Here is a 25,138-nt window from a genome sequence, read left to right on the forward strand (position 1 = left end):
AATACTTGCCTATACTCTCGTGCATTTGTACTCGACTAACATGTAGTAAGTGGAATATTTTGTGTTGTGTGTGGTTATGATAAATGCTAAAAATTTAGTCGTTACCATATTTTAAAACGAGTGGTGGGTTCATGCATGCATCCTTCTAAGTAAATCCACCCGGTTAAAACAGACATGCACGCTGCTTTTCGTTCTGAGTTTGACCTCAAACGTTCTGACAGCTTGTATATTATATTCCTAAGCTCAGAATTTTGTTTACATCATAATACTAATTATGATGTAAACAAAATTCTGACGGAATAAACACGCTCTTCGAGGTGTTCCCTTTAGTTTGGTTTTATCCGTATAAGGCAACGCGACACATAGGCCATGTCTCCCGGGATTTTATTCATGTTAGTAACAAAACTCCCTGGCCAGGCGCGAACCCACGATCAAGTGTTCGATGATTTTATCCACTCCTGCCATTGGTGGGTTCGAGGTGTTCTGTTGGATCGTGTGGCCGCATACCACTTGACTCGCGCGAATGTTTCGACCATAGTTTGTTTGAATTAGGAACTTATCATGGACAGTGGCATCCTCAAACTATAAAAAAAGGGCATCGTACATTATGCAAGCTTCAAACTATGACTCAACGTCAGATCGACACTAACTTGGTATCGGGCCCACCAGTGGCCAAGTGGTTCAGTTCCCTGAACACAGAGTTCGGTCGTGGGTTCGCGCCTCGCCCGGACGGGCTGGCCATGCGGAGTTTTCCGGATTTTCTCCACGTTTGTAACGCCCGAATAGAGGCCAGAGACCTCCTGGAAGACATTATTCCCCGCGTAACGACCATCATAAACGCATACTACTGCTATTACATAACAATTACGTCACACTTTACCACGGGGGCGATATAGACTAGAAGCTCATGCCCAACCACTGATGCAGGACAAGAAACTTGGCCTCGAAACAAGGAACGACGAAGTTACACAGGCCAAAGAAACCAATGAGCTATATTTGTTCATTAGTCTAGAAGTCGTGAATTTTCTGTTTGTCGATCGTGTAATTTGGAGCCCCTTGGGGATTTTTTTAACTCTTTCCGCCCTGTGGGCACTAAGAGGGCTTCTTTTTGCAAGCCCATTATGGGTTCGGCCAGGTCCACAATGGGGCTGCCGGGTGGTGAGAGACGGGGCCCGACATATCCGAACGGATCACACCCCGAAAAATTCGTGGGGATTTTTCGACCCGTTCGGATTCGAACCCGGGTCCCCCAGAACGGTAGGCTGCCACCTTGACTGCTCGGCCATCTGGCCGCTGCCCCTTGGGATTAGGAAAGGTCAACACAGACGATAAGGGGCCACGTGCCGCGATACACGGCGCAAGCGTCTACCAATTCATCCATTCCAAATTCGAACAAAATTAATTTTTATAAACTTTATTATAACAATTATTAAATTTTAAAACCTTTTTAAATATAGCATAGCAAAAAAAAAAGACAGGGCCGAAGACACTGTGGCGAACGAACAACTATTGAATTTCGCACTTCCTCCATTAACATACCGCTACAATCAACAATTTTGGTAACCGCGATGGCCGGTCCGAATTTTGGCACAACCTGGAGTGAATGCGGGAACCGGGTGCCGATAGTCTGTTCGGTTTCAATATTTACACGTAGCACCAGATTCTAGAAACACCTTAACGACATACGAATTGATAATACAAAGCACCCGTTACGGCAACGACACTGGTAAATTCTGTTACGGTTTCGAGTAGACAATGAAATGGCATAAATTTTCGTTAACAAAAGCGACCTGGCTGTCTGCAAGTCGGGAAGATTTCTGGCTACCTGCAAACCTGCGTAGATTTTTTCCTACCTTTTTCCCTGAAGTTAGACGTTAGCTACAATGGAAATTATACAACTAAACTGTGAAAGACGACCGAATTGCCCGTGACCATCTTGAGCACTTAGTGGGCCAATGGCTTGTGAGTTTACAAAATTGCATCCGAAGAACAGAAATGCGCTCCATTTCTCTTCTTCGAATTTCTATTATTAAACAGTTTGCCTTCTGTAATGGATCTGTACAATTGTAAACATTGTTTTCGACACAAATTGGATAGTATCTAGCACTGCTAGATTGTCTAAATTAATATAAATAGCTTTAAAAAAATTGCTAGTAGCACTAGTGACCTTAAAATTCGGGATAACCGTGAACGAATCTGTACATCCATTACGACCGCGTACAAAATGTTCGAAAGTTGTATTAAAATTTCTGGTAGTGCGACCGAAAAATTGGTTTAAGAGAACTTTCTTTCCATAGATGGCTGTAGTTCATGTTCCGCTTCACCAAAAGATGTCATTTTGGAAACAAACTTTTGTATTCCGTGTTAAGTGACGAATCACACGTGGAAGCGTGTTGGCAGTTTTTTCTAGAATTAAATAGTTTTTTTTTGCTTTGGGATGACGAAACTTTACTCTCAAAATCCCAAAGCGGAACAGTTTTTACAGCTTCTACGTGCTCGGTACGGGTCATATGTTGTTGGCTTCTTTTTCTTTATCACTCGTTTCTGCAGGCATGTACCCGGGTTTCCTCCTCTTGAAGAATCCAAACTGAAAAAACATTTTTTTTTTAAATTAAATTTTCTAATAAATTTTTAACATATTCACGAGAAAATTCTACTTACTTTCCACAGACATAGGATAACGATGATTAACAACAACACTCCTCCGCAAACTGCCAAAATGATTATCCATAACGGAACGGGTTCCGGTTTTTGATACAGCGATTTGTCGGGCTGAACTTTGCTCTCCGCCTAAATTTGAAGGACCCATTAACACTAACAATCTCTGTCTAACTACCCTAGTGAATTAAACCTTACCATTGCCCTGTCGTTTTCCAAATCCTTCTGTTTGATTCCGAGCTTAGGATCCAGATGGATTCCGCCTCTAGATATTATCCTGACAAAATTTACGTCTCTGTAATCCTGTAATGACAATTACTAATGAGATAGAAATTCGAAAACGTCGTCTGAATACTTATTTTGATTTGTTGATTACCGAAACAAAGGTGCTGCTCCACAGACGAGACCTGATGACAATTCGAGCGCTCTTCTCTCCATCCAGATCCTTTATGAAGCAACTAAAATTAAAACATTGTGCTGTGCCTATGTCGCAATCCTGAAAAACTTCTTGATTAGCATCGAGTGAAATCGTCACGTGTAAGTTTAAAATTTATTAAATTACCATGGTGACGATCTTCACCATCTTCCCCTCCATCCTAAGTTCTTCCGGTTTTATTACCACTTCCCTCTTCTTTCGCTGGCGCGGAGCAGTTTTCAGGCCTTCCTCCTCCCCCGTCAGATTTATGTCCGGTTTTTTCTGAAATTAACTTTTCTTTAATATACATTATAAATATACTTTTTAAAATGTCAGTAGCAGTCACGGTTATTTAGCACAGTAGCATGCAATTATGTATAAACATGCATTACAAATTATTGTAAACAAAGAAAAAAATCAATTCTTTCCACTGTATTCGTACAATTTTAAATGCGGTAACATTAAAGCGTGAGCAGAATGGTTTTGTTCCTTCAGATGTAATTTGCACGAACAGAATTAAAAAGTTATTTATACAGGGTGGCCCAAAAGTTGGTTAACAATTTAGTATTTACACTGTCTTATTCAAATACTTTAATCAAACCAAACCAGATCCTTCTTGTTCAATAGGCAAATTATAGCAGATTAACAGTCAATTTACAATTCGTATTTATAAATGCACCAGGACAAACACGCACGCAAAAACTAGTTACCTGACTTTCGGGCCAACACTTAAACAGGAAAATACAGCCTGTATATAAGTTCATAAAATCCATCCTAATTTATTAGTTTATAGATGCAGATATTTCAATAACTTCTTCCTCCGATAAAACATTCCTTTCTGTCCAAGAAATTTTTGAATTTCAGAGAAAGGAGGAAGTCTGACATAACAGATTAATATGGAACATATGGTAACAATTTGAAGTAGAGTTTGTGAAATTTAGCATCACAATTTTAACTGTGTCTTGCAAAACCTCTGACATGCCAATTTTTTGGGTAGGATACAATGTGCCCATTCAGTTGAGATGCCTGTAACCTGATAAATCTCACACGCTTCAATTCAGAGGTCTTGCAACACTATCATGAAGTTTGTTGATGGTTTCTTCATCCATTGCTGTTGACAGTCATTCACTTTGAGGATTGTTTTCCGAACTCTCTCTACCATGTTTAAACAAATCTGACTGCTTTTTTACACCAAAAACAATGGAGCACATTCACCTAACATATTATCCTTACTGGTTTCAATTTTTTTTATTTTAATTACATCATTAATGCATTATAATTTGAATAAGTTTGAAAATTTTGTAGTAGAATACTGACATGACACATATTTTAGTGTAAATAATTAGAAATCTGGAGGTGTGCATAACTGAAAATCAATAGTTTTGGTGTTATGTCACTAATGTCCTAGGTCAGGAGTATCAAACTGGCGACCCCTGATGTGATTTTTCTGAAATTAAATAAAATGGTTTACAGATCAAGATTAACTGATAAACATCTATTTGCCATAATGATTGTTCTCAGTCTTTGAATCCAGATATTGGAAAACTAGTAGGAGGAAGGTAGTGCTGGCAAGTTTCTGGTGAAAACAATTAATTTTAGTTTTACAAATATGCACTGTACATTATATAAAATAAATGTTTAAATAAAAACAATACTATAGCAATAATATATTGTTGAGTTGAATTCATTGAACTACATAATATGTTTTAATTGCCCTATCTATATTCCTGCATTCTCACTTCAAATTACAATTTTAAGAAAATTTGTAAATGTGATGTGGCCTGTGTGAATCTTACCAGTGCATTAATGGTCCATTGTTTAAATCAGTTTGACACACCTGTTTTAGGCAGTAATATATGATGCATTGTTTTAGTTATAAAATTTATATCTTTAATGATATCAATGTGGTTATATGCTGACTATGATACATTTCATATTTTGAAAGTTATGAATAGGATCTTTTTAAAATATCTTAAAAAATTTTTGAGAATATTCTCTACAGCCTGTTATGTTTATAAAATATTTTTGATCAGAAGGTTGGAAGTACTCCCTCCTGAACTATAGCTCATTTTCAGAGTACTAAATCTATTTCCAATCATACTGTTGAAAATAAACCATTTATACAAGCATATTTCAACTGCTTTAATTAATCAGCTTCATGTTCAGAGAAGAAAGTTCTAAATTTACACTGATTTACATTGCAAAATGCATAATATTTAAAAATTAACACACGTTAACATTTTACAACTTTGAATTTTGTTTCTAAACCTGAAGCTAATTAATGTAGTCAAAAATGTTAGTGTTCTAAAAAATTTGCCTGTTTAAAAGGTTTGTTTTCAGTTTTATGCTTTACCCTTTATGATGTGTTTTCATCAGAACAGTTTTTAAAGTTTTGCTTATTTTAGAAATACCCTGTTAGAATAAACAGTAATATGTAAACATAAATATGTATCTAATAAACTTTTATTTTTTCAAAATTAAGATAAATTTATTTTGATTTTAATACAAAAAAAAATTAATTAGCATATAATAATAAAAATATATTTGAAATTTTCGAAATTACATGCATTAAAAAACATATAAAGCAAACAAAATGTAGCATGTCATGCCATGCAAATGAACAAAACAAACAAAAAACAAAAAAATATCACAAAACAACACAAAATTACAAGTCAAAAATGTTTATAAACATTTGTCCTTGACTCACTTACTGTCGGTATCTGGTATATTGGATTTTCCTGATTGCACAAAATGTAAAAATTTGAAAAAAAACAACATTCTTTAATTAAAACATACCAATTATCTCAAAAAATCCATAAATTCATACATTATACAACATTTCAATTCTGATAATTCATGACAAAGAAAATCACTTTCTTTATTCTATTACTACTAATGGCAATTAAACTAGTTTTTACATATTTTGAGTTTCATGCATGCAGCTGAGCACATTCATGATATACTCAAAAATACAATGTGATGTCTTCTGATAAAATCATGCTGATGGTTCAAAGTATGATAGCATAATAAAAATTTACTCATGCAGATATAACTAAGCTTTTAATCTACAAAAATGAAAAACTAATGTTTTTCTCATTAAAAATAAATTGTTAGATTTTCAAGAAATTTTCAACTTGAAAATACAATTTATTTTAATGACTACAGAACTGATATGTTGTCAAAATAATCAAATAACAACTTAAAAATATCTTTAAAAGTCAAAACTTTCATGCACATGGAATATCATGCAACTGAAACATGAATAAATCATTAAATTTATAAATGTATCAGATAATTTTAAAAATATTCATACAAAATGAGTTATAAATTATTTTTGAATTTATTTTATCAGTATAAAAAGTTCACCTTTTATATTGATATATATTATTTCTCTTTATTTTAAAAAATATGCTGAAATTGTAATTTGAGATCATTATTCAAATTTATAATTGATTTTAAAAAACAATTTATTGTATTGCTACTTTTTTATAATTAATTTCTATCAAACTTCTTTTATAAATGAAATTTGATACTAAATATCTAAAAAATTAAAAATTTAATAAGTTAAGATTTTAATTTATTAGATATTTAGTATCAAATTTCACTTATATATTTACTTTAAAAATATAAATATGTAATGTAAACTGTATCTTCAAAAAGTCTTAATAAATTTTTTGAAGAATAAAGATTTTAGAATAAAATAAATGTTTTGAATTTCTTTATCCTAGATATTTTCAAAATAATTCATAAAACTGCTATTTGTTGTATCCATCCAGATAAAATCAAAGGAAATATAAGTCTAAAAATCTTGGAAAATACAACTTTACTTTCATAAAACATCTAAAACTGTCTCTAACCTTACTCAAGAAGTTAAATAATTTTTCATAATGTTTAAGAGAAACTCCATCTTCATTGATTGTAACACTATATATTGTTTCTTGGCTTCTACATAATCTTGATAATTTGGGAAATATGACTTCATGTTCCAAAATGTTGTCTTTAATGTCTTTAAAATGTTATGATAAATAAAATATTTGAATCTTTGAATGAAGTTTGATACAGTTTTATATGTTTAAGCTCAAAAAATGTTTTACAGTTATCTGAAATAAAATTTCTATTAAATATTATAATTGTTTTTATAGTAAATAAATAATAAAATGATAGCACAATTATCTAAAGTTTATATTTTAATTTATGCAAAAAAAGAGAGGAAAGCTTTATGTTGTTTTTGTGGACTTTCAATCTGCTTTTGACACTGTTAATCATAAACTTTTATGGGCTCTACTAGAAAGAATGGTATAAATAAACAGTTTCTTGGCCTTATTATATATATTGATATACAGTAGAGCATCAATTATCTGACTCAATTGGGGACTCAGGTTGGTCAGATAACTGAAAAAAATCAGATAACCGAAAAGAATGAAAAAAATACATTATTAGTATAGTATATTAGTATATCCCACGTAATTAGTATATTAGTATATTGCTATTAACCAAGTTCGCATTGAATTTTCATTGATGGTAAGCCTAACAAAAATTTTTTAAAAATAATAATCGTCGCTATTGTATTGTTAAAAATTATTTTTAAATTACTTTATTGCTCACAAAACAAACAACCACTCATAATTATAAAATTAAGTTTTGTTTAAATACTGGCCTCCCTTCTATGGTCGAGCTATGTTGCCAGCTAAAACATGCAAAAATTTAACAAAAATAATATTAAAGTATCCAAGACATAGCCAAATATTGTAGCGCCACATCACTAGCGGACATTTGAAATTTTCTGACTAGAACGGTCGGTTAACCGATATAATGGTTAATCGGGGGTTGGATAATCGATGCTCTACTGTGTATTCCAAAGCTACTGTAAGAGTGAAAATATTATCTGAAATAACCGATTCATTTGGTGTCAATATAGGAGTTTTGCAGGATACAATTTTGAGTCCACTGTTTTTTAATTTGTATGTCAATGGTCTGATAGTGTGACTTGTTAAATCTGGTTTACCTGGGATTTCTCTCTCTGATCAAGTTGAAACATGTATTAATGTATGCTTATGACACTAATTTTGGCAAACACTTCACTAATATTACAAAAGAAAATTATAATTCTAGAAAAATTTTTTCATGACTATGAGTTATCTCTAAGTGTTTAAAAAACAAAGGTAATAAAGAAATGGTATTCAAGAAGAAAGGTCAGCTGTCACCCAAAGAGAGATGGTTTCTTAACAATCAACCTTTACAAGTTGCTTCAAATTACGTATACTTGGGAGTTTTATTTTTGTCTTCTGGACAATTCTTACAAGCTAAAAATCATAGTATACATAAAGCTAAAATGGCACTGGGTTCTATGTAACCTATTCTCTCAAGAGCAAAAATTAATTCTGTTTCAACTTATATAAAATTATTTCATCTGTATTACTTTATGCCGCTCCTATATGGGCAATCACTTACTATGATAAACTGGAAATTGTCGTTGCTTTATAGTTTAGGAAATGCTTCATGTTATATAATAAAATTCCAGTGTACATGTTGTGATTGGAGTTTGGAGTTTCCAGAATATCAATAATTACAATAAAAGTAATAATTTGATTTTGGATACATCTTTTAAAATTAGACAAAAAAAGTTACGTTAAACGAGCGTATGATAAATTTCATAAATTGTGTTCAATGTTAAACGATTGCACATATAATTGGGCATCGGCATCTGCTGGATCAAATTGGTTTTTCTTTTTTATGGTTATCTCAGGATCCTCATCTGATCGAATGTTATCAACCGTTAATTATAAGAATGTGCTGTGAGCAAAGCATCAAGATTGGTCTCTGTTAGAAAAGAATAAGCACTTTCTATTATATTGTAGCATTAAAACGTCTTTTATATGTGAAGATTATTTCCTTACAGATATAAATTATTATGTTAAATAACTAATCCTTCATTTGAGATGTGGTCAAAATTATATCTTAATGTATAATAGCAGACTAACAATAGATCCTGAAAAAATATGTATTAATTGTACTATGCAAGCATATCAAACTTGGGAACATGTATTTCTTCACTGTGTAAAATTTAATGTTAGTAGGGACAAGTATTTAATTAGGTTTAAATCTTGGAAAGATATTATTAATATATCATCTTTTTCAAAAAATAATTATTACTCTATATTTTATTTTGTGATATTTTGTACTAAATTATTAACTGTGAAATTTTATTCCTAATTTATTTTTATTTTTATTATTACTATTTTTTTGTTTTTGTTACCCCTTGTGCCAAACTAAGGTTCATACAATAAAGATTGATTGATATTCTTTAATTTATAGGTTTTTTTTTCTTTAGAAATTATCATCAAATGTTTCAAAGAAAAATAGGCATTATTCTTTGGTAAATAAACAAAATTAAATTTTGTAAAATTTTTAAGCAATTCAGCTAATAAAAAAAACTTGTTCTATAAACTAACAAGTAATTATTTATTGTGACATCATCACAATACCAGGCTGCAATGCTCTCCACCTCAAATTAGTAGTGTCTTGCCCCTGTACATCATACTTTTCCTTTAAAAATAGAGTCATGCAGGTCATATATCTAACTCCTTTCAGGGTAAAACTTTTAAATTGAAATAGCGTGACTTACAGTTTGCATCAAAAGTTTGTATATAGTTAATCGGGGCCTCTTGCCCCTAAGGTTTCCATATCTGGTCTCGTCTTTCATCTATCTAACTCTATTCTCAAGATTAAGGAAAGACGGGCGGATAACAGTGGGAATTTATAGATCTACAATCTTTTCAAATTTCAGCCCAATTATAGATGAAGTTTTATGCATATAAGAGAAATATATAGTTTAAAATACATTTTTCTTTAATTACGTGATTTAAGCATTATGCAAACTACATCAGTTATGGTGAATATCTCACAAAAAACAATTTTTATTAAAATCTAAAAACATAAGCATCTAAATCCATAATATGACATTAAGAGCAATGTTTTAATACATTCATCTGCCAGATCAACAGCATCAATAGGAATATGTCAAAATGAAAAACATATTTTAAAATTCCATAAATATAAAAAAACTCTAGTTAGTTACTTATATTAAACTAAACTTCATATCTTCAAATATAATTTTAATAAGGCATTGTCCATTATAAAATAAACAAAAATGTCCAAAAAAAGTTAATAAAAAAATGCTGGAATATGAACCATGAACCACTAACTAACATTTTAATAGAGTACATTCTGACAATAATTGATTTAAAATTGATTTTTAAAACAAAGTTTGAATAAAATGTGTTTAGATATTAAATATGTTACTAAAAAAGTTTTAAACTGGGATTAAAAATATTTCTTTCACTTAAAACATTAACAAGTAATGTAAATATTAATGAAAATATTTTTATTAATTTTAAGTACGATACCATTTAAACTGAAATTTGTATTTACAATCAAACAAAAAACTCTTTTTAAGCCTATAAACAATAATTGCTCACTATGTAAAGAATATATAATTATTGGTTTTCTTTATCTGAAGTATGTACATTACTAAGTTTTTAAGGTCTTAAATACTTATATATTTTAAAATATTATTCTACATGAAAGACATTTCTTACTGATCTCAAACTACATCAAAACAAATTAAAAGTCTTTCAAACTAATTTAATTATTATTTACAAAACTTACTTTATATCGCAAAGGATTAACTTGACCAGGTTGCATTTTACAGAAACCATTTCCACGTATCTATAATATAGAAAATATTAATATATAGTTTTTATTTTATGCCTATTTATGATTGATTATGAATATTCATTAAATATGTAATTAATGGCTTATCATGTACTTACCTCTGGAACCTCAGTCATATACAATATCCATTTTCCTTCTTCTCCTTTGTTTGCTACTTCATATGGCCAAGAGAATACAATTTCAATAGAACTAACTTTAGCAGGACCATTGTTGATGAGCTAAAATTATCAAATTCTCTTCAAAACACATTACTCAAATTTTATAATCTATAAATATAAACTGTTCACTTACAAAATAGGTATGATCAACTGGACTTCCTATATCTTCCAAGTATGTTATTCCAGTTTCGCCTACTACTTCCCCACCATAGAATATCTGTTCTTTGTCATGCCCACTATTGTAAAATTGTTTTTATTTAATTGTATTTTATAAAAATGTGAAATATATTTGCTTATTGTTAAATATATAGATATTTACATTAGACAAATTAAAATCTTACCCTCTCAACTCTAATTCTGCAACAATAATAACATCCGCATCCAAAGTTAAATCATCTTCAGGTGTTAATTCAACGCTTGTTCTAAAGGAAATATTTTTTTAAATTAGAATAATGAAGAAATATATTATTTTAAATTTTATAATAAAATTAAGAATATATTTTAACATACGTATTAACTTTTACTTCAAAATGAAGTTTTTTTTCTTCAGGTAAAATATTTTTTGCACTAAACCAAATTTGAAATTCAACCTGAACATAAAAGATTATTCATTAATTTTTATTAAATAAGATATTTATTGAATGTACAAAATGACCTACTTCTCCTGATTCCATTGGATTATTTAGTTCACATTTTAATACAGATTCCATTGGAATACAGTTCACAGGGTCACCTTTCTACAAAAATGAATTAATATTACTAAATAATGTTATTCATTCTATCATTAAGAATTAAAATCATACTTACTATCATTTTCTTATTTCCGTAAGTCAAACTAGGGGAATGAGTAACATATACAGTTGCATCATATGCAGATTCATTAGTGTTTGTAATTTTAAGAGACATATTAATAAACTTTTCTCCAAGAGGAAATTCAAAGATATTGCCTTTCCTAATAAACAAATTCAATAATGCATGAAATTCAATTATAATTATAAAGAAAAATGTTGAATAATTCATATTATTCTCACTTTTGCAGATTAAGTTCAGCTTCTAAATGCAAATCACATTCACAGATTTCATTTGAACCACAAGCTTTCAAAAATTTGGCCTAATGTGAATTTTAATCAATAATTATATATTTGTAAAGAAATCAATTGTTTATTTGAATATTATAAATATTTACCTCAAAAACTTTTGATGCTTCAACTTGATTTAATATTGGATATTGATTTATATCTGGAAGTCTGGTTCCTTCAGATGGCATAATAGGATCTTTCTGAATCAAACTATATGTCATTTTAAATTTAATAGGATTTTGGATGTCAGATTTGTTCTAAAAAATAATAAAATAAATTAAAATTTGTCAAATTAAAATATAAATAAAGATCAATGTTCTCAACCTATGTTCTGCGAAACACCAGTTTTCAGCAAACATGCCCTGAATGTTCCACAGAGAAAGGATTTTAAAATTTTATTGCAAATTTATTTTAATGTAGCATAATACTTTATTCATAGATACTTCTATGTTTACTATTTTATTCAATACAATAAAGTTTATTAGTTTATTGCTTTATTGTTTCATGAAAATAGTAAACATGGAATTGCTTATTAAGTTTTGAATATATTGATGTTAATGCCCTGCATAATAAAAAATATATAAATGGGGTTCTGCAGCCTCAGAAAGGTTAAGAACTACTGGTATAGATTAACGTTTATGACATTTACCTTTAAATATACAATTTCATCAAAACAAGAAAGTTTATATACATTATCTTCTTTTACTCTGATATCTTTTGTCACAACATTTGGTGTATTACTCAAAGAAGAACCAAATGTTACACGATAATATTTTTTTCCTGTAAATGTTTCTGCCTCAATTCTATAACGCAATTTAATACTTGTCCCTTCAGATAAAACAGATGAATTGAATTGGAAGCACGCTTGAAATGAAAAGCTGTAATAATAATTAAAATTAATTTAATAAATATCTTAAATATATATTTCCTTCACGCATTATTTTATTAGAATGAAATATTTAGTTTTTACCAAACAAGATCAGCATCTCTGTCAGCTGGACATCCAAGAACACTTGGATCTATGTTAGTTAACTTTCCTTTCACTGACGTTACAATGTTGATAATTGGACGTGCTCTAAATTTTAAAATTTACCCTTAAATGATTTTTATATATGTATCCATATATTTAACTTATTAAATGCAAGCATTATTAATTTTTATTATAATAATTTCAATAAGAAAAATATAATACCTTAATAAAATAACTGCATCACTATCATATGCTCCTACAAGAAGATCAGAATACCCATTTCTATCCATATCCATTCCACCAGAAAGAGAATATCCAAAACTTGTAATATTTACTCTAGACAATACTTGTTTAGGAAAATCTTTGGCATAAATTATCTATAGTATATACAAACAAAATTTATAAATTTTTAATACCTTACATTTCAAATGTTACATGTACTATTTTTATCATTTAAAATAAAACAAGAACTAGCATCTTTTCAATTAATGATTTAATATACCTGTGAAGGTTCTTTACGAAGGCCTTCTGGAGATCCTAGATAAATATACACAGCACCTTGACCTTCATAAGGAGCCCCAACAGCAAGATCTGTTGTAATTATATTTTAATTAAATATACAATTTTCATTAATAATTCGTAATAACTTTAACTTGTTCTTATTAAAAATACTTACCAACATAACCATCCCTGTTTATATCTCCAGCATTAGCAATTGCAAATCCATATCTAGATTCTGGTTTCCCTGTTAATTTCTCAGGCTTTCGTGAAAGACCCTTCAATAGAATATAATATTTAAATATTTTTTAATATTGTATCAACTTTAATTTCAAGTAATTTTACTCAAAAATGTTTAAATACCTCTTCATGATTCATATAAATATAAATGGCACCACCTTCATTTTTATCATAGTAAAATGGAGCACCAACAACTAAATCAATGAGGCTAAATAAAATTTGGACAAATTAACTACTATTCTAAAATTCACATTTAATTATTTTTACATTATGCAATAATTGTAGAGCATCATCATCAATTAATTTGAACACTTATAATAAGGTGATATTATCTTAATACAAACTATAACCCAATTCTTATTACCAAAGTAAGCCTGAACTGATGAATTATTTTTGGACTACATGATAAGTAATTATTAAATAATTAATATTGACTTTCTTTAGACTAAATTTTGATATTAATTAATTAATAATTAGTAATAATGTAGCAAATGGCTAAATGGCCAAGGCAACTAAGGTGTCAGTCCACCACTCTGGAGAATCAGGAAATGAGTCCAGGTATTTAAAAAACTCCAAAAATTTTTCATGTATGTTCCATCCTAAATATATCAGACACCAACTCTCACCGTCCAGTCACACCCATGTGGAATCAGCCAAACTCACAATGGGTATACAAAAGACTTTCATAGTACACACAGAGCTTTAAAAAAAAAAAAAACTAATAAAATAGGTAAAACAATTTAAAAATTTAAGCTTACACTTGGCAACATTATTATTTACTACAGTTTATATTTCCTGGAAATCAATTAATATAATTAAGTAAGATTGCTACATAATTACCTAAATTTAAATGATATTTCAATATTAAAATTTACAGAATAATTCAAATTAATATCAATTAGAATTATTATTATTTTTAAAATAATTGTTCATCACTTCTAATTGGAATAATATAGTATCATATACAATAACTTAAACTTATATTTTAACAGTTTAATATATATTAAAAGCTATTGACAAATATTGTGCAATTGGATAACACAAATATCGAAAATCTTTAATATACGGGTTCTCGATAGAATTAGTGTTTGAATATCTCCAAAATAATGATCAACGAATCAGTCAACTAATATATAGAGTAACAGAACACTCAATAATACAAGATACAGAAGATATTCAAAAAACAAAAAATAATTGTTATTCTGAGATCTTAAACTTTCCATCAATTAATAATTATATGAAAACTAATATTGCATTTAATGTTAAAAAAATTTTTATACNTCATATAATTATTAATTGATGGGAAGTTTAAGATATCAGAATAACAAACTAATATTGCATTTAATGTTAAAAAATTTTTTATACAGTTTAGACTTAACCAAAAAGGATTGATGATTAACGATAAGTACGTAGAATATGAAAAATTCAACTGTCCAATATGTAAGAAAAAACTATTGAAAGTACATTTATTACATGTAAGTGTGGAGAATAAAGAACATGAACTAAAAACTAATAAAGAACAAAATAATAATTGTAATGAAGAAAAAGAAATGTATATAAAGTTGGATAAAACCAATATTAGCAAAATATATAAATACAGTAGAGCTTCGTTTATCCGAAAGCTGGTTATCCGAAACATCTGTTATCCGAAAGCATTCCAGTCGGCAAATTTAAATTTTCGCTAGTGATGTGGCGCTGCAATCTTCGGCTATTTCTCGGGCTACTCAAATATTTTACGTTTTTGATACTAAATTAACATCTGAAGTATAATTTNAAAGTTAAAAATAAAAATTTAATGTCATTCAAAGATGTTGACATCAGCAAAAATTTTTCAAAAGAATACAATCAGAGTAACAGAAGGAGAATATAATGGATATGTATGCTTTTTCTCATTTAATATCACATTCTTTGCTTTCTTATAAATTCTTGGTAGATTTTGAAATTAATATTTGTAATTTTTGTTAAGTTAATAAACATTGTAAATAAAATAATAAAAACTCTTAAACAGTTTTAGAAGTTTTGAATTTAAAAATATTTAAATAATTGCTTAATATTTTAACTTTTTGATTTCAGTTTTTATTTTATAAATTTAAAAATTAACTAGTATTCAATTTTTTAATGTGCAATTGTAAGTTTAAACTATATTTTTTACACATATTGTAATATTAAGTATTAGATACATTCATACTCAATGTTTTTCTTTGTAGAATTTATTTAATTTTAACTTTGATTAAAATTTATTTAATGTTATATTTATAAGCTAAATATAAATAAAATAATTATATCAAGTAAATTTTGTGCAAAATAATTAACTCAAAAAAAAATTTGTAGAATAAAAAAGAATATTATATTCAATTACAGAATATCTAAACAATATTTTTTGGGATCCAATAACTTCAAAAAACTTCAGAAACAAAATGGGCCTGTGTAAAAAATTTCTAACACCAAATTCAATAATGATCTTACTAATCTTAATCAGTTGTAGAAGAATTACTAAAATAATGTCAAACATGAAGAAGCAACTTATTTTAGAATTAGAAAAGCTATCAACTTTTATTATCTCTAACAAACATACTTCATTCTATTTTTTATAATTTGAATTTTTCTAGTATTTTTGATGATCTGTTTGATTCTAAAAATATATATCAAGAATATAAATTGATAAAAATATTATAGTTACTAATCCAGTTTTCTATAATGTCACAAGTTCAGAAGAAACACTAAACAAAAACAAATCTCTTCACAATTTGTCCTTTTCTCCACACCTCAAGATCAAATAAAATAGTCTAAAGAGAACCACAACAGAGTTTATCTTTATTCTTAGGTTCTCATCCACTCTAATATTCAGAACAAGTTATATCAAGATCACTGGGATAATCACTATTTTATTAAAAAGATGTATTTCCATTTCAGATTTACATTTCTTCAAAAACTGTTAGATTCTAAACAGGATTTTGATGTATGTAACATAGTCCAATATTGCTTAACTTACATTACAATACATTAATTTTTTTATATGTCTATTGTAATAAAAGAAAATGTACATTTTATCAGTACTAGTTCACATTCGAGAACCTTAGGAGTCTAGTAACAACAACACTTTAATGGATAACTAATGTTTTTGACTGTACCCTGGTATTCCTCAAGTTTTTAACCAGTAAGATTCAAACTTGGAATGCAAAGAACAATATTTACAAATTATTTTTATAAAACCTATGAAATGTGTAGAACATGTTCAAAACTTATTTTAAAATCTATGGAACAATCTAAGTGCGTGTAGACAACTTTTATCCATATATGTTACCATGGCAATAGATATATATCTATACCATAAACAGTGAATAATACAATATAAATAATGGTACAGAAAAAGGTTGCNTTTGATGACAAAACTTGTAAATTTATTATATAAAAAATCAAGAATTAAAGATATTAAGCGCTATTGGATAACGCAAATATCGAAAATCTTTAATATATACGGATTCTCGATAGAATTAGTGTTTGAATATCTCCAAAATAATGATCAACGAATCAGTCAACTAATATATAGAGTAACGGAACACTCAATAATACAAGATACAGAAGATATTCAAAAAACAAAAAATAATTGTTATTCTGAGATCTTAAACTTTCCATCAATTAATAATTATATGAAAACTAATATTGCATTTAATGTTAAAAAAATTTTTATACAGTTTAGACTTAACCAAAAAGGATTGATGATTAACGATAAGTACGTAGAATATGAACAATTCAAATGTCCAATATGTAAGAAAAAACTATCGAAATTACATTTATTATATGTAAGTGTGGAGAATAAAGAACATGAACTAAAAACTAATAAAGAACAAAATAATAATTGTAAGGAAGAAAAAGAAATGTATAGAAAGTTGGATAAAGCCAGTATTAGCAAAATATATAGATACTATAATAATGTTAGAAAAAGTTTTAAAAATATGATTATTAAATAATATAAATTAAGAGAAAAGAAATTGTAAAGCTAATACCCCCTGCAACAGGCTATAGCCTTATATGCAAATAAAACTTTGATTGATTATTGATAAATAAGTTTTTATTAAAATGTATTAATTAATAAATAATTAATATATAATGTTTCAATTCAAAACAAAAACATTTTACAGACAAGTTACAAAAATAAAAATATTTTAATTTAAAAGAAGAAATTTAATTTAATTTAATATGCTTTAAAATATAATTATAAAATAGTGTAAATCTTTCTTCTACAATCATTACAAAGTTAAAAATAAAAATTTAATGTCATTCAAAGATGTTGACATCAGCAAAAATTTTTCAAAAGAATACAATCAGAGTAACAGAAGGAGAATATAATGGATATGTATGCTTTTTCTCATTTAATATCACATTCTTTGCTTTCTTATAAATTCTTGGTAGATTTTGAAATTAATATTTGTAATTTTTGTTAAGTTAATAAACATTGTAAATAAAATAATAAAAACTCTTAAACAGTTTTAGAAGTTTTGAATTTAAAAATATTTAAATAATTGCTTAATATTTTAACTTTTTGATTTCAGTTTTTATTTTATAAATTTAAAAATTAACTAGTATTCAATTTTTTAATGTGCAATTGTAAGTTTAAACTATATTTTTTACACATATTGTAATATTAAGTATTAGATACATTCATACTCAATGTTTTTCTTTGTAGAATTTATTTAATTTTAACTTTGATTAAAATTTATTTAATGTTATATTTATAAGCTAAATATAAATAAAATAATTATATCAAGTAAATTTTGTGCAAAATAATTAACTCAAAAAAAAATTTGTAGAATAAAAAAGAATATTATATTCAATTACAGAATATCTAAACAATATTTTTTGGGATCCAATAACTTCAAAAAACTTCAGAAACAAAATGGGCCTGTGTAAAAAATTTCTAACACCAAATTCAATAATGATCTTACTAATCTTAATCAGTTGTAGAAGAATTACTAAAATAATGTCAAACATGAAGAAGCAACTTATTTTAGAATTAGAAAAGCTATCAACTTTTATTATCTCTAACAAACATACTTCATTCTATTTTTTATAATTTGAATTTTTCTAGTATTTTTGATGATCTGTTTGATTCTAAAAATATATATCAAGAATATAAATTGATAAAAATATTATAGTTACTAATCCAGTTTTCTATAATGTCACAAGTTCAGAAGAAACACTAAACAAAAACAAATCTCTTCACAATTTGTCCTTTTCTCCACACCTCAAGATCAAATAAAATAGTCTAAAGAGAACCACAACAGAGTTTATCTTTATTCTTAGGTTCTCATCCACTCTAATATTCAGAACAAGTTATATCAAGATCACTGGGATAATCACTATTTTATTAAAAAGATGTATTTCCATTTCAGATTTACATTTCTTCAAAAACTGTTAGATTCTAAACAGGATTTTGATGTATGTAACATAGTCCAATATTGCTTAACTTACATTACAATACATTAATTTTTTTATATGTCTATTGTAATAAAAGAAAATGTACATTTTATCAGTACTAGTTCACATTCGAGAACCTTAGGAGTCTAGTAACAACAACACTTTAATGGATAACTAATGTTTTTGACTGTACCCTGGTATTCCTCAAGTTTTTAACCAGTAAGATTCAAACTTGGAATGCAAAGAACAATATTTACAAATTATTTTTATAAAACCTATGAAATGTGTAGAACATGTTCAAAACTTATTTTAAAATCTATGGAACAATCTAAGTGCGTGTAGACAACTTTTATCCATATATGTTACCATGGCAATAGATATATATCTATACCATAAACAGTGAATAATACAATATAAATAATGGTATAGAAAAAGGTTGCTAATTGCTAGTGTTGCCCATTTTTTTATAACAGTACTTCCATGCATAGGAAACCTTAATGGCATCATTTGTGTTAATACATTTGCCATGCAAGCTGGCTTTGTAAATTACAGGAGCACAGATAAAGGGATTTAGTATACATCAAGTCCACAAAGCACTCTATAAGCAAAAGATTACAGAAGCACAGATATGATATCACTAACAAAAGGCATACCACCGCCCTATGCACCTATGCCACAGACCCTGATATATGGGCCGACCTCCATAAAGCCAAACTGGTCAGATTGTCTCATCAAAATGAACATCTTCAGAACCTTGAGGCATTAGAAATTTATATATATAATAAGAAAGAACTTAAACAGTTTAAGTAGTATATTGTCTATCTGCTACACAGAATATATTTGCAATGTTTACACAAAAGTGCAATTTTGATTTCTCTTTAAGCTTGTATCATCCAGATCTGAGCCCCTATAAACTCTTTGAAATGAATATTTGAAGCAATCCAGAGAGGATTAAAGTTAGATAAAAATTAGTAATGCCTGTACACCTTGTAGAGTACTTGCAAAGAATCCAGAGGACCATATATCCTATAAGAACACATGGGAATATTTTTACTCTAATATTATATAATTTTTCTTAATATACTACTATGATCAAAAAGTATCAGGAATGGTTCATTTAAACTGTACGCATGCAAGAGGGCACTGTCGTTTTATTTCTTTGTTTATGACTTTCATCAACATTTATCAGCAATCCATACATTATTGTCTATTTTTGTTTGCAAGTAAACACTTGTTTTGTATGTAAAGAATTTTTGCGTCAGCAATTTTTCAAAATGTCCAGTGTAACTGAGTAAATAACCTGCATTAAATTTTGTTTTTTTAATGGAATTATTGCTACAGAAACATTGGAAATGTTGCAAAATCTTTGGTGACGATAGTCTATCAAAAACAAGAGTTTTTGAGTGGCACAAGATGTTCAAGGAAAGCAGAGAACATGTTGAAGGTGAAGAATGCTCTCATATATCATCCACTTCAACTGATGAACAACACATTGCCCGAGTCAGAAATTTGGTGCTCAATGATTGTCATTTATCAATTAGGGACATTATTGAACATGTTCCAGTATCATTTGGATCTTGTCAAGCAATTTTAAAAGATTATTTGGACTTGTGGCATGACATTTCTGAAATCATCCCAAAAACATTGAATTTTTTCCAAAAATAACATTTTCAAGTGGCAAGGAAATGCTTTATCAAGGTAAATTGTTCTTAACCACTCAACAGTGAAGGACAGATATATCCATCCAGGGCAATCATGTGGCAGTGGTGAAGAATGGATATATCTGTTAAATTCTTTTTGGGGTATCGCCAAAAACTACCACGAAAAAAATCCATGTAAAAAATGAATTATGTAACAATAAAAAAAGACTTTTCTTTACTAGACATAACTGTTTACAAAATCTTTTTCCGAAACGGTAATGAGAAAAAACACATGGGCAAATACTTTAAAAATTTCCCATATTTATTCTCCACTACTTTGGGGTAGCACCATACCTGACTATCCCACTTTTGAAAGGTTAAAACACATCATTACAGGTGATGAAACATAGATATACACTTTTGACATCAAAATAGTCCAATAATCAAGTAAATGGTGTTCAAAAGATGAAGCAAGACTGAAAAGACTACATCAGAATTGAAGAAAACAGTCATCATAATCTTGACAGTTTTCTTCAATTGTCATGGTGTTATGCATCACAAATTCCTTCTAACTGACCAAACTCTCAACAAAGAACATTATTTGAGCATTTTACATCATTTGTGTGAAGCAATTCATAGAAAACAACCTGATTTGAGGAAAGAAAACTCATGGATTTTGCACCATGACAATGATCTTGTTCATGAATTTTTGGTCACAAATAAGAGCATTGTGAGCAGATGTGGCACTATGATTTTTTCTTGTTTCCTCAACTAAAATTTCCACTTCATGATCACCATTTTGAGTCGATTGATGCCATAAAACAAAATTCACTGCATGTCTTGAAAGGGTTTCACAAAAACAACTTTAAAGAATGTTTAAGAATTGAAAAAAAAACAAAACAAAAAAATTGGCCTAAGTTCAATGCAGTGGGAGGGGATTATTTTGAAACAAATAAATTTTTATGAATAAATTCAAATCTTATGTTTTATTGAACCATTCCTGACACTTTTTGATAACAGAGCTATATAAATTTTTACAACTTCAGTTGAATCTAAACATTTTTCATGTTTTTCTTATATTTGTTGATGTTTCTAAAATATATTATTATTGGAAAAATGTAGCTTGATACTTTTGTCATTTTCCTATTTGTTTTCTTTAATGCTTCTAAAGAAAAAATTTCAGTACTAGTATTTCTGCAAAGAACATTTTATCATTCTGTCTTTATAACAATTTATTAATAGATCATACTGAATGAATATGGAGGAGTTCAAAGACACTGAAATTTAAAATCTAATTGTGAGCTTATATCTGAATTTATTAAATATGTTAATTATCTCTAAAATCAAGAACAATTATCAAATTAATAGATGATAATTATTTTGTGAAAAATTTTATATGCATTATTTTTTAACACATACAGAACATACTAATACCAGCCAATTATTTTTAACAATTCTAAACCCTTTAATTCTAAGTATATCTTTAAATATTTGTATATAAAATGAAATATTTTAAATAAAAATTGATATAAAGTCATTAAAACATAATTCTTACCCATTGTTATCAATATCTAAAGATGTAAGAGAATATCCAAATGAAGATGCAAATTGTTCACCATCTAAAATTAACTCAACCTTAAATAATGAGCTTCCTTTCTGTTTTTTGAAAAACACAACTTGGCCTGTTCCTTTAGAACGTGGAGCTCCACTTACAAATGATGTAACTTCCCCAAAAAATTTGCCAGATGTCACTGACATACCTAAAATAATTAATAAAAGTACAAGAGAAATAAATATAACATAACAAGGTAACAAATGTCTAAATTTTAGTTCTAATTGTAAAATACAAGTATATAGGGTATCCCTCACTGACCCCAAAAGAGTTCTGTCGATGTTTATTTTTTTTACAAGTGAAGCACTATGCTAGTATGAAGGAACAAATTTAAGTTATTCTGATGATAAGAACCCTCAGTCAGCATGAAGCATAATTTAAAATGCTATATCAAGACCATTGTGACTGGTGGGAAGTCTGGATACAGCCTGTTTTCTATCTAATAGCTGTATTCTTAATAAAAGATTTTATGGTAAAATTTAAATTAAATTATTGTTTACATGTAACTTTTAAACCTAAAATTCAAAAATGAAATAACTCAAAATTTCAACACCTTTTTTTTGTAATGTCCCAGCATTTATTTCCTCACATTAAAACCCTTTTAGCCTCACTTTATGAGCCATCTTCTTAAAAATTAAACATTCTATTGGATTGACATATTCCAATTTGAATATAGCAGTTCAAATTAAAAAACAAACTAACCACTGAAGGTAGTGTGACCAAAAAAATTATCTTTTTCACCAGAAACAAATGAAAATCTGCAAAAAAAAAATCTTATGATGAATAACTAAAACTTTCATAAAATTCGAGAACTTATTTTTACAGATGAAACAAACTTGTAGAAATAACTAAACAACATTAACACCACCAATAGTTTTAAAGCTATTTGTTAATTTAATTTTGAAGGCTTTGTTCTTATTGTTTTATCTCTCTCTTCTAACTGTATTGTAGATTGCCTTCCAAGCTGATGATAACCCCTCTGCATCTTTAAGGTTGATGCTTCATCCTTTATTAGTTGCTTTAAATATTTCTAACACCTCAAGAATTCTAATGTATTTATTTTTAATGTGGCTGATTGAGATGAAACATACCAACTTTAGAGTTGATATGTTTCACCTCTCTAAAATTGGTATATTTCATCTCTATCAGCCATAATCACAACTGATGATCAAGAGTTAGAGTTGAAGTTAACCAATAAGCTTTCACATACTAAAAGTAAAGTGGATGGTAATTAGTTAACTTCTAACTCTAACTATTGATCCTTGATTGTGAATATGATCATATGTCATCTAAATGTGCTTCAACTCCTGACTCTGTTGCAAAAATGGCTGGTGCAGTCATTGGTTTCTTTTTCTCAAAAGTATATTTGTGTTTTTCTCAATCTGTGCTAACGACAATCTGTTTTTCCCAATGCTAACAACCTACATGCAAACACTAAATATTCTACTTTCTTCCAAATTCTGTGGGAGTGTCTAAATATTTCAATAAGAAAAAACAGAAATTACATTCATTTATTATAGAATTGTGAATGAAGATGGTAACATACGTAATCAATTATTTTATTACTACTTAATAACTTTTTCTAGGATGAATTTAATTTAAATCATAATAATTATTAATNTTTGAATTTCTTTATCCTAGATATTTTCAAAATAATTCATAAAACTGCTATTTGTTGTATCCATCCAGATAAAATCAAAGGAAATATAAGTCTAAAAATCTTGGAAAATACAACTTTACTTTCATAAAACATCTAAAACTGTCTCTAACCTTACTCAAGAAGTTAAATAATTTTTCATAATGTTTAAGAGAAACTCCATCTTCATTGATTGTAACACTATATATTGTTTCTTGGCTTCTACATAATCTTGATAATTTGGGAAATATGACTTCATGTTCCAAAATGTTGTCTTTAATGTCTTTAAAATGTTATGATAAATAAAATATTTGAATCTTTGAATGAAGTTTGATACAGTTTTATATGTTTAAGCTCAAAAAATGTTTTACAGTTATCTGAAATAAAATTTCTATTAAATATTATAATTGTTTTTATAGTAAATAAATAATAAAATGATAGCACAATTATCTAAAGTTTATATTTTAATTTATGCAAAAAAAGAGAGGAAAGCTTTATGTTGTTTTTGTGGACTTTCAATCTGCTTTTGACACTGTTAATCATAAACTTTTATGGGCTCTACTAGAAAGAATGGTATAAATAAACAGTTTCTTGGCCTTATTATATATATTGATATACAGTAGAGCATCAATTATCTGACTCAATTGGGGACTCAGGTTGGTCAGATAACTGAAAAAAATCAGATAACCGAAAAGAATGAAAAAAATACATTATTAGTATAGTATATTAGTATATCCCACGTAATTAGTATATTAGTATATTGCTATTAACCAAGTTCGCATTGAATTTTCATTGATGGTAAGCCTAACAAAAATTTTTTAAAAATAATAATCGTCGCTATTGTATTGTTAAAAATTATTTTTAAATTACTTTATTGCTCACAAAACAAACAACCACTCATAATTATAAAATTAAGTTTTGTTTAAATACTGGCCTCCCTTCAATGGTCAAGCCATGTTGCCAACTAAAACATGCAAAATTTAACAAAAATAATATTAAAGTAGCCAAGACATAGCCAAATATTGTAGTGCACCTCACTAGTGGACANATGACTATTTGTATATTTCATAAACTATAAGA

The 25,138-nt window shown here is 28.2% G+C and overlaps 1 protein-coding gene across 3 annotated transcripts in view; it reads right to left on the bottom strand.

Moving 5' to 3' along the window:
- Positions 1-1,398: 1,398 nt before the first annotated feature.
- Positions 1,399-25,138, bottom strand: part of LOC111624560 (integrin alpha-PS1-like) — a 56,346-nt gene continuing 32,606 nt past the window's right edge. For 2 of the 3 annotated variants that reach the window (XM_023367433.1, XM_023367436.1), the window contains exons 6-27: positions 22,366-22,570; positions 13,876-13,960; positions 13,691-13,790; positions 13,517-13,605; positions 13,237-13,391; positions 13,015-13,119; positions 12,694-12,922; positions 12,152-12,301; positions 11,997-12,076; positions 11,773-11,917; positions 11,625-11,702; positions 11,476-11,555; positions 11,307-11,387; positions 11,099-11,201; positions 10,906-11,025; positions 10,742-10,801; positions 5,785-5,811; positions 3,221-3,355; positions 3,035-3,154; positions 2,857-2,961; positions 2,662-2,790; positions 1,399-2,587 (exon numbers count right to left, since the gene is read on the bottom strand). In XM_023367433.1, coding sequence (XP_023223201.1) covers positions 2,507-2,587; positions 2,662-2,790; positions 2,857-2,961; positions 3,035-3,154; positions 3,221-3,355; positions 5,785-5,811; positions 10,742-10,801; positions 10,906-11,025; positions 11,099-11,201; positions 11,307-11,387; positions 11,476-11,555; positions 11,625-11,702; positions 11,773-11,917; positions 11,997-12,076; positions 12,152-12,301; positions 12,694-12,922; positions 13,015-13,119; positions 13,237-13,391; positions 13,517-13,605; positions 13,691-13,790; positions 13,876-13,960; positions 22,366-22,570 — 2,462 coding nt within the window. In that variant the 3' untranslated portion in view covers positions 1,399-2,506. The remainder of the gene's footprint in view (positions 2,588-2,661; positions 2,791-2,856; positions 2,962-3,034; positions 3,155-3,220; positions 3,356-5,784; positions 5,812-10,741; positions 10,802-10,905; positions 11,026-11,098; positions 11,202-11,306; positions 11,388-11,475; positions 11,556-11,624; positions 11,703-11,772; positions 11,918-11,996; positions 12,077-12,151; positions 12,302-12,693; positions 12,923-13,014; positions 13,120-13,236; positions 13,392-13,516; positions 13,606-13,690; positions 13,791-13,875; positions 13,961-22,365; positions 22,571-25,138) is intronic. The other variant, XM_023367435.1, reaches the window with a different exon arrangement.

Source organism: Centruroides sculpturatus, unplaced genomic scaffold, assembly GCF_000671375.1.
Source record: "Centruroides sculpturatus isolate CEXI.00-Female unplaced genomic scaffold, Cexi_2.0 scaffold15, whole genome shotgun sequence".
Taxonomy (NCBI): Eukaryota; Metazoa; Arthropoda; class Arachnida; order Scorpiones; family Buthidae; genus Centruroides; species Centruroides sculpturatus.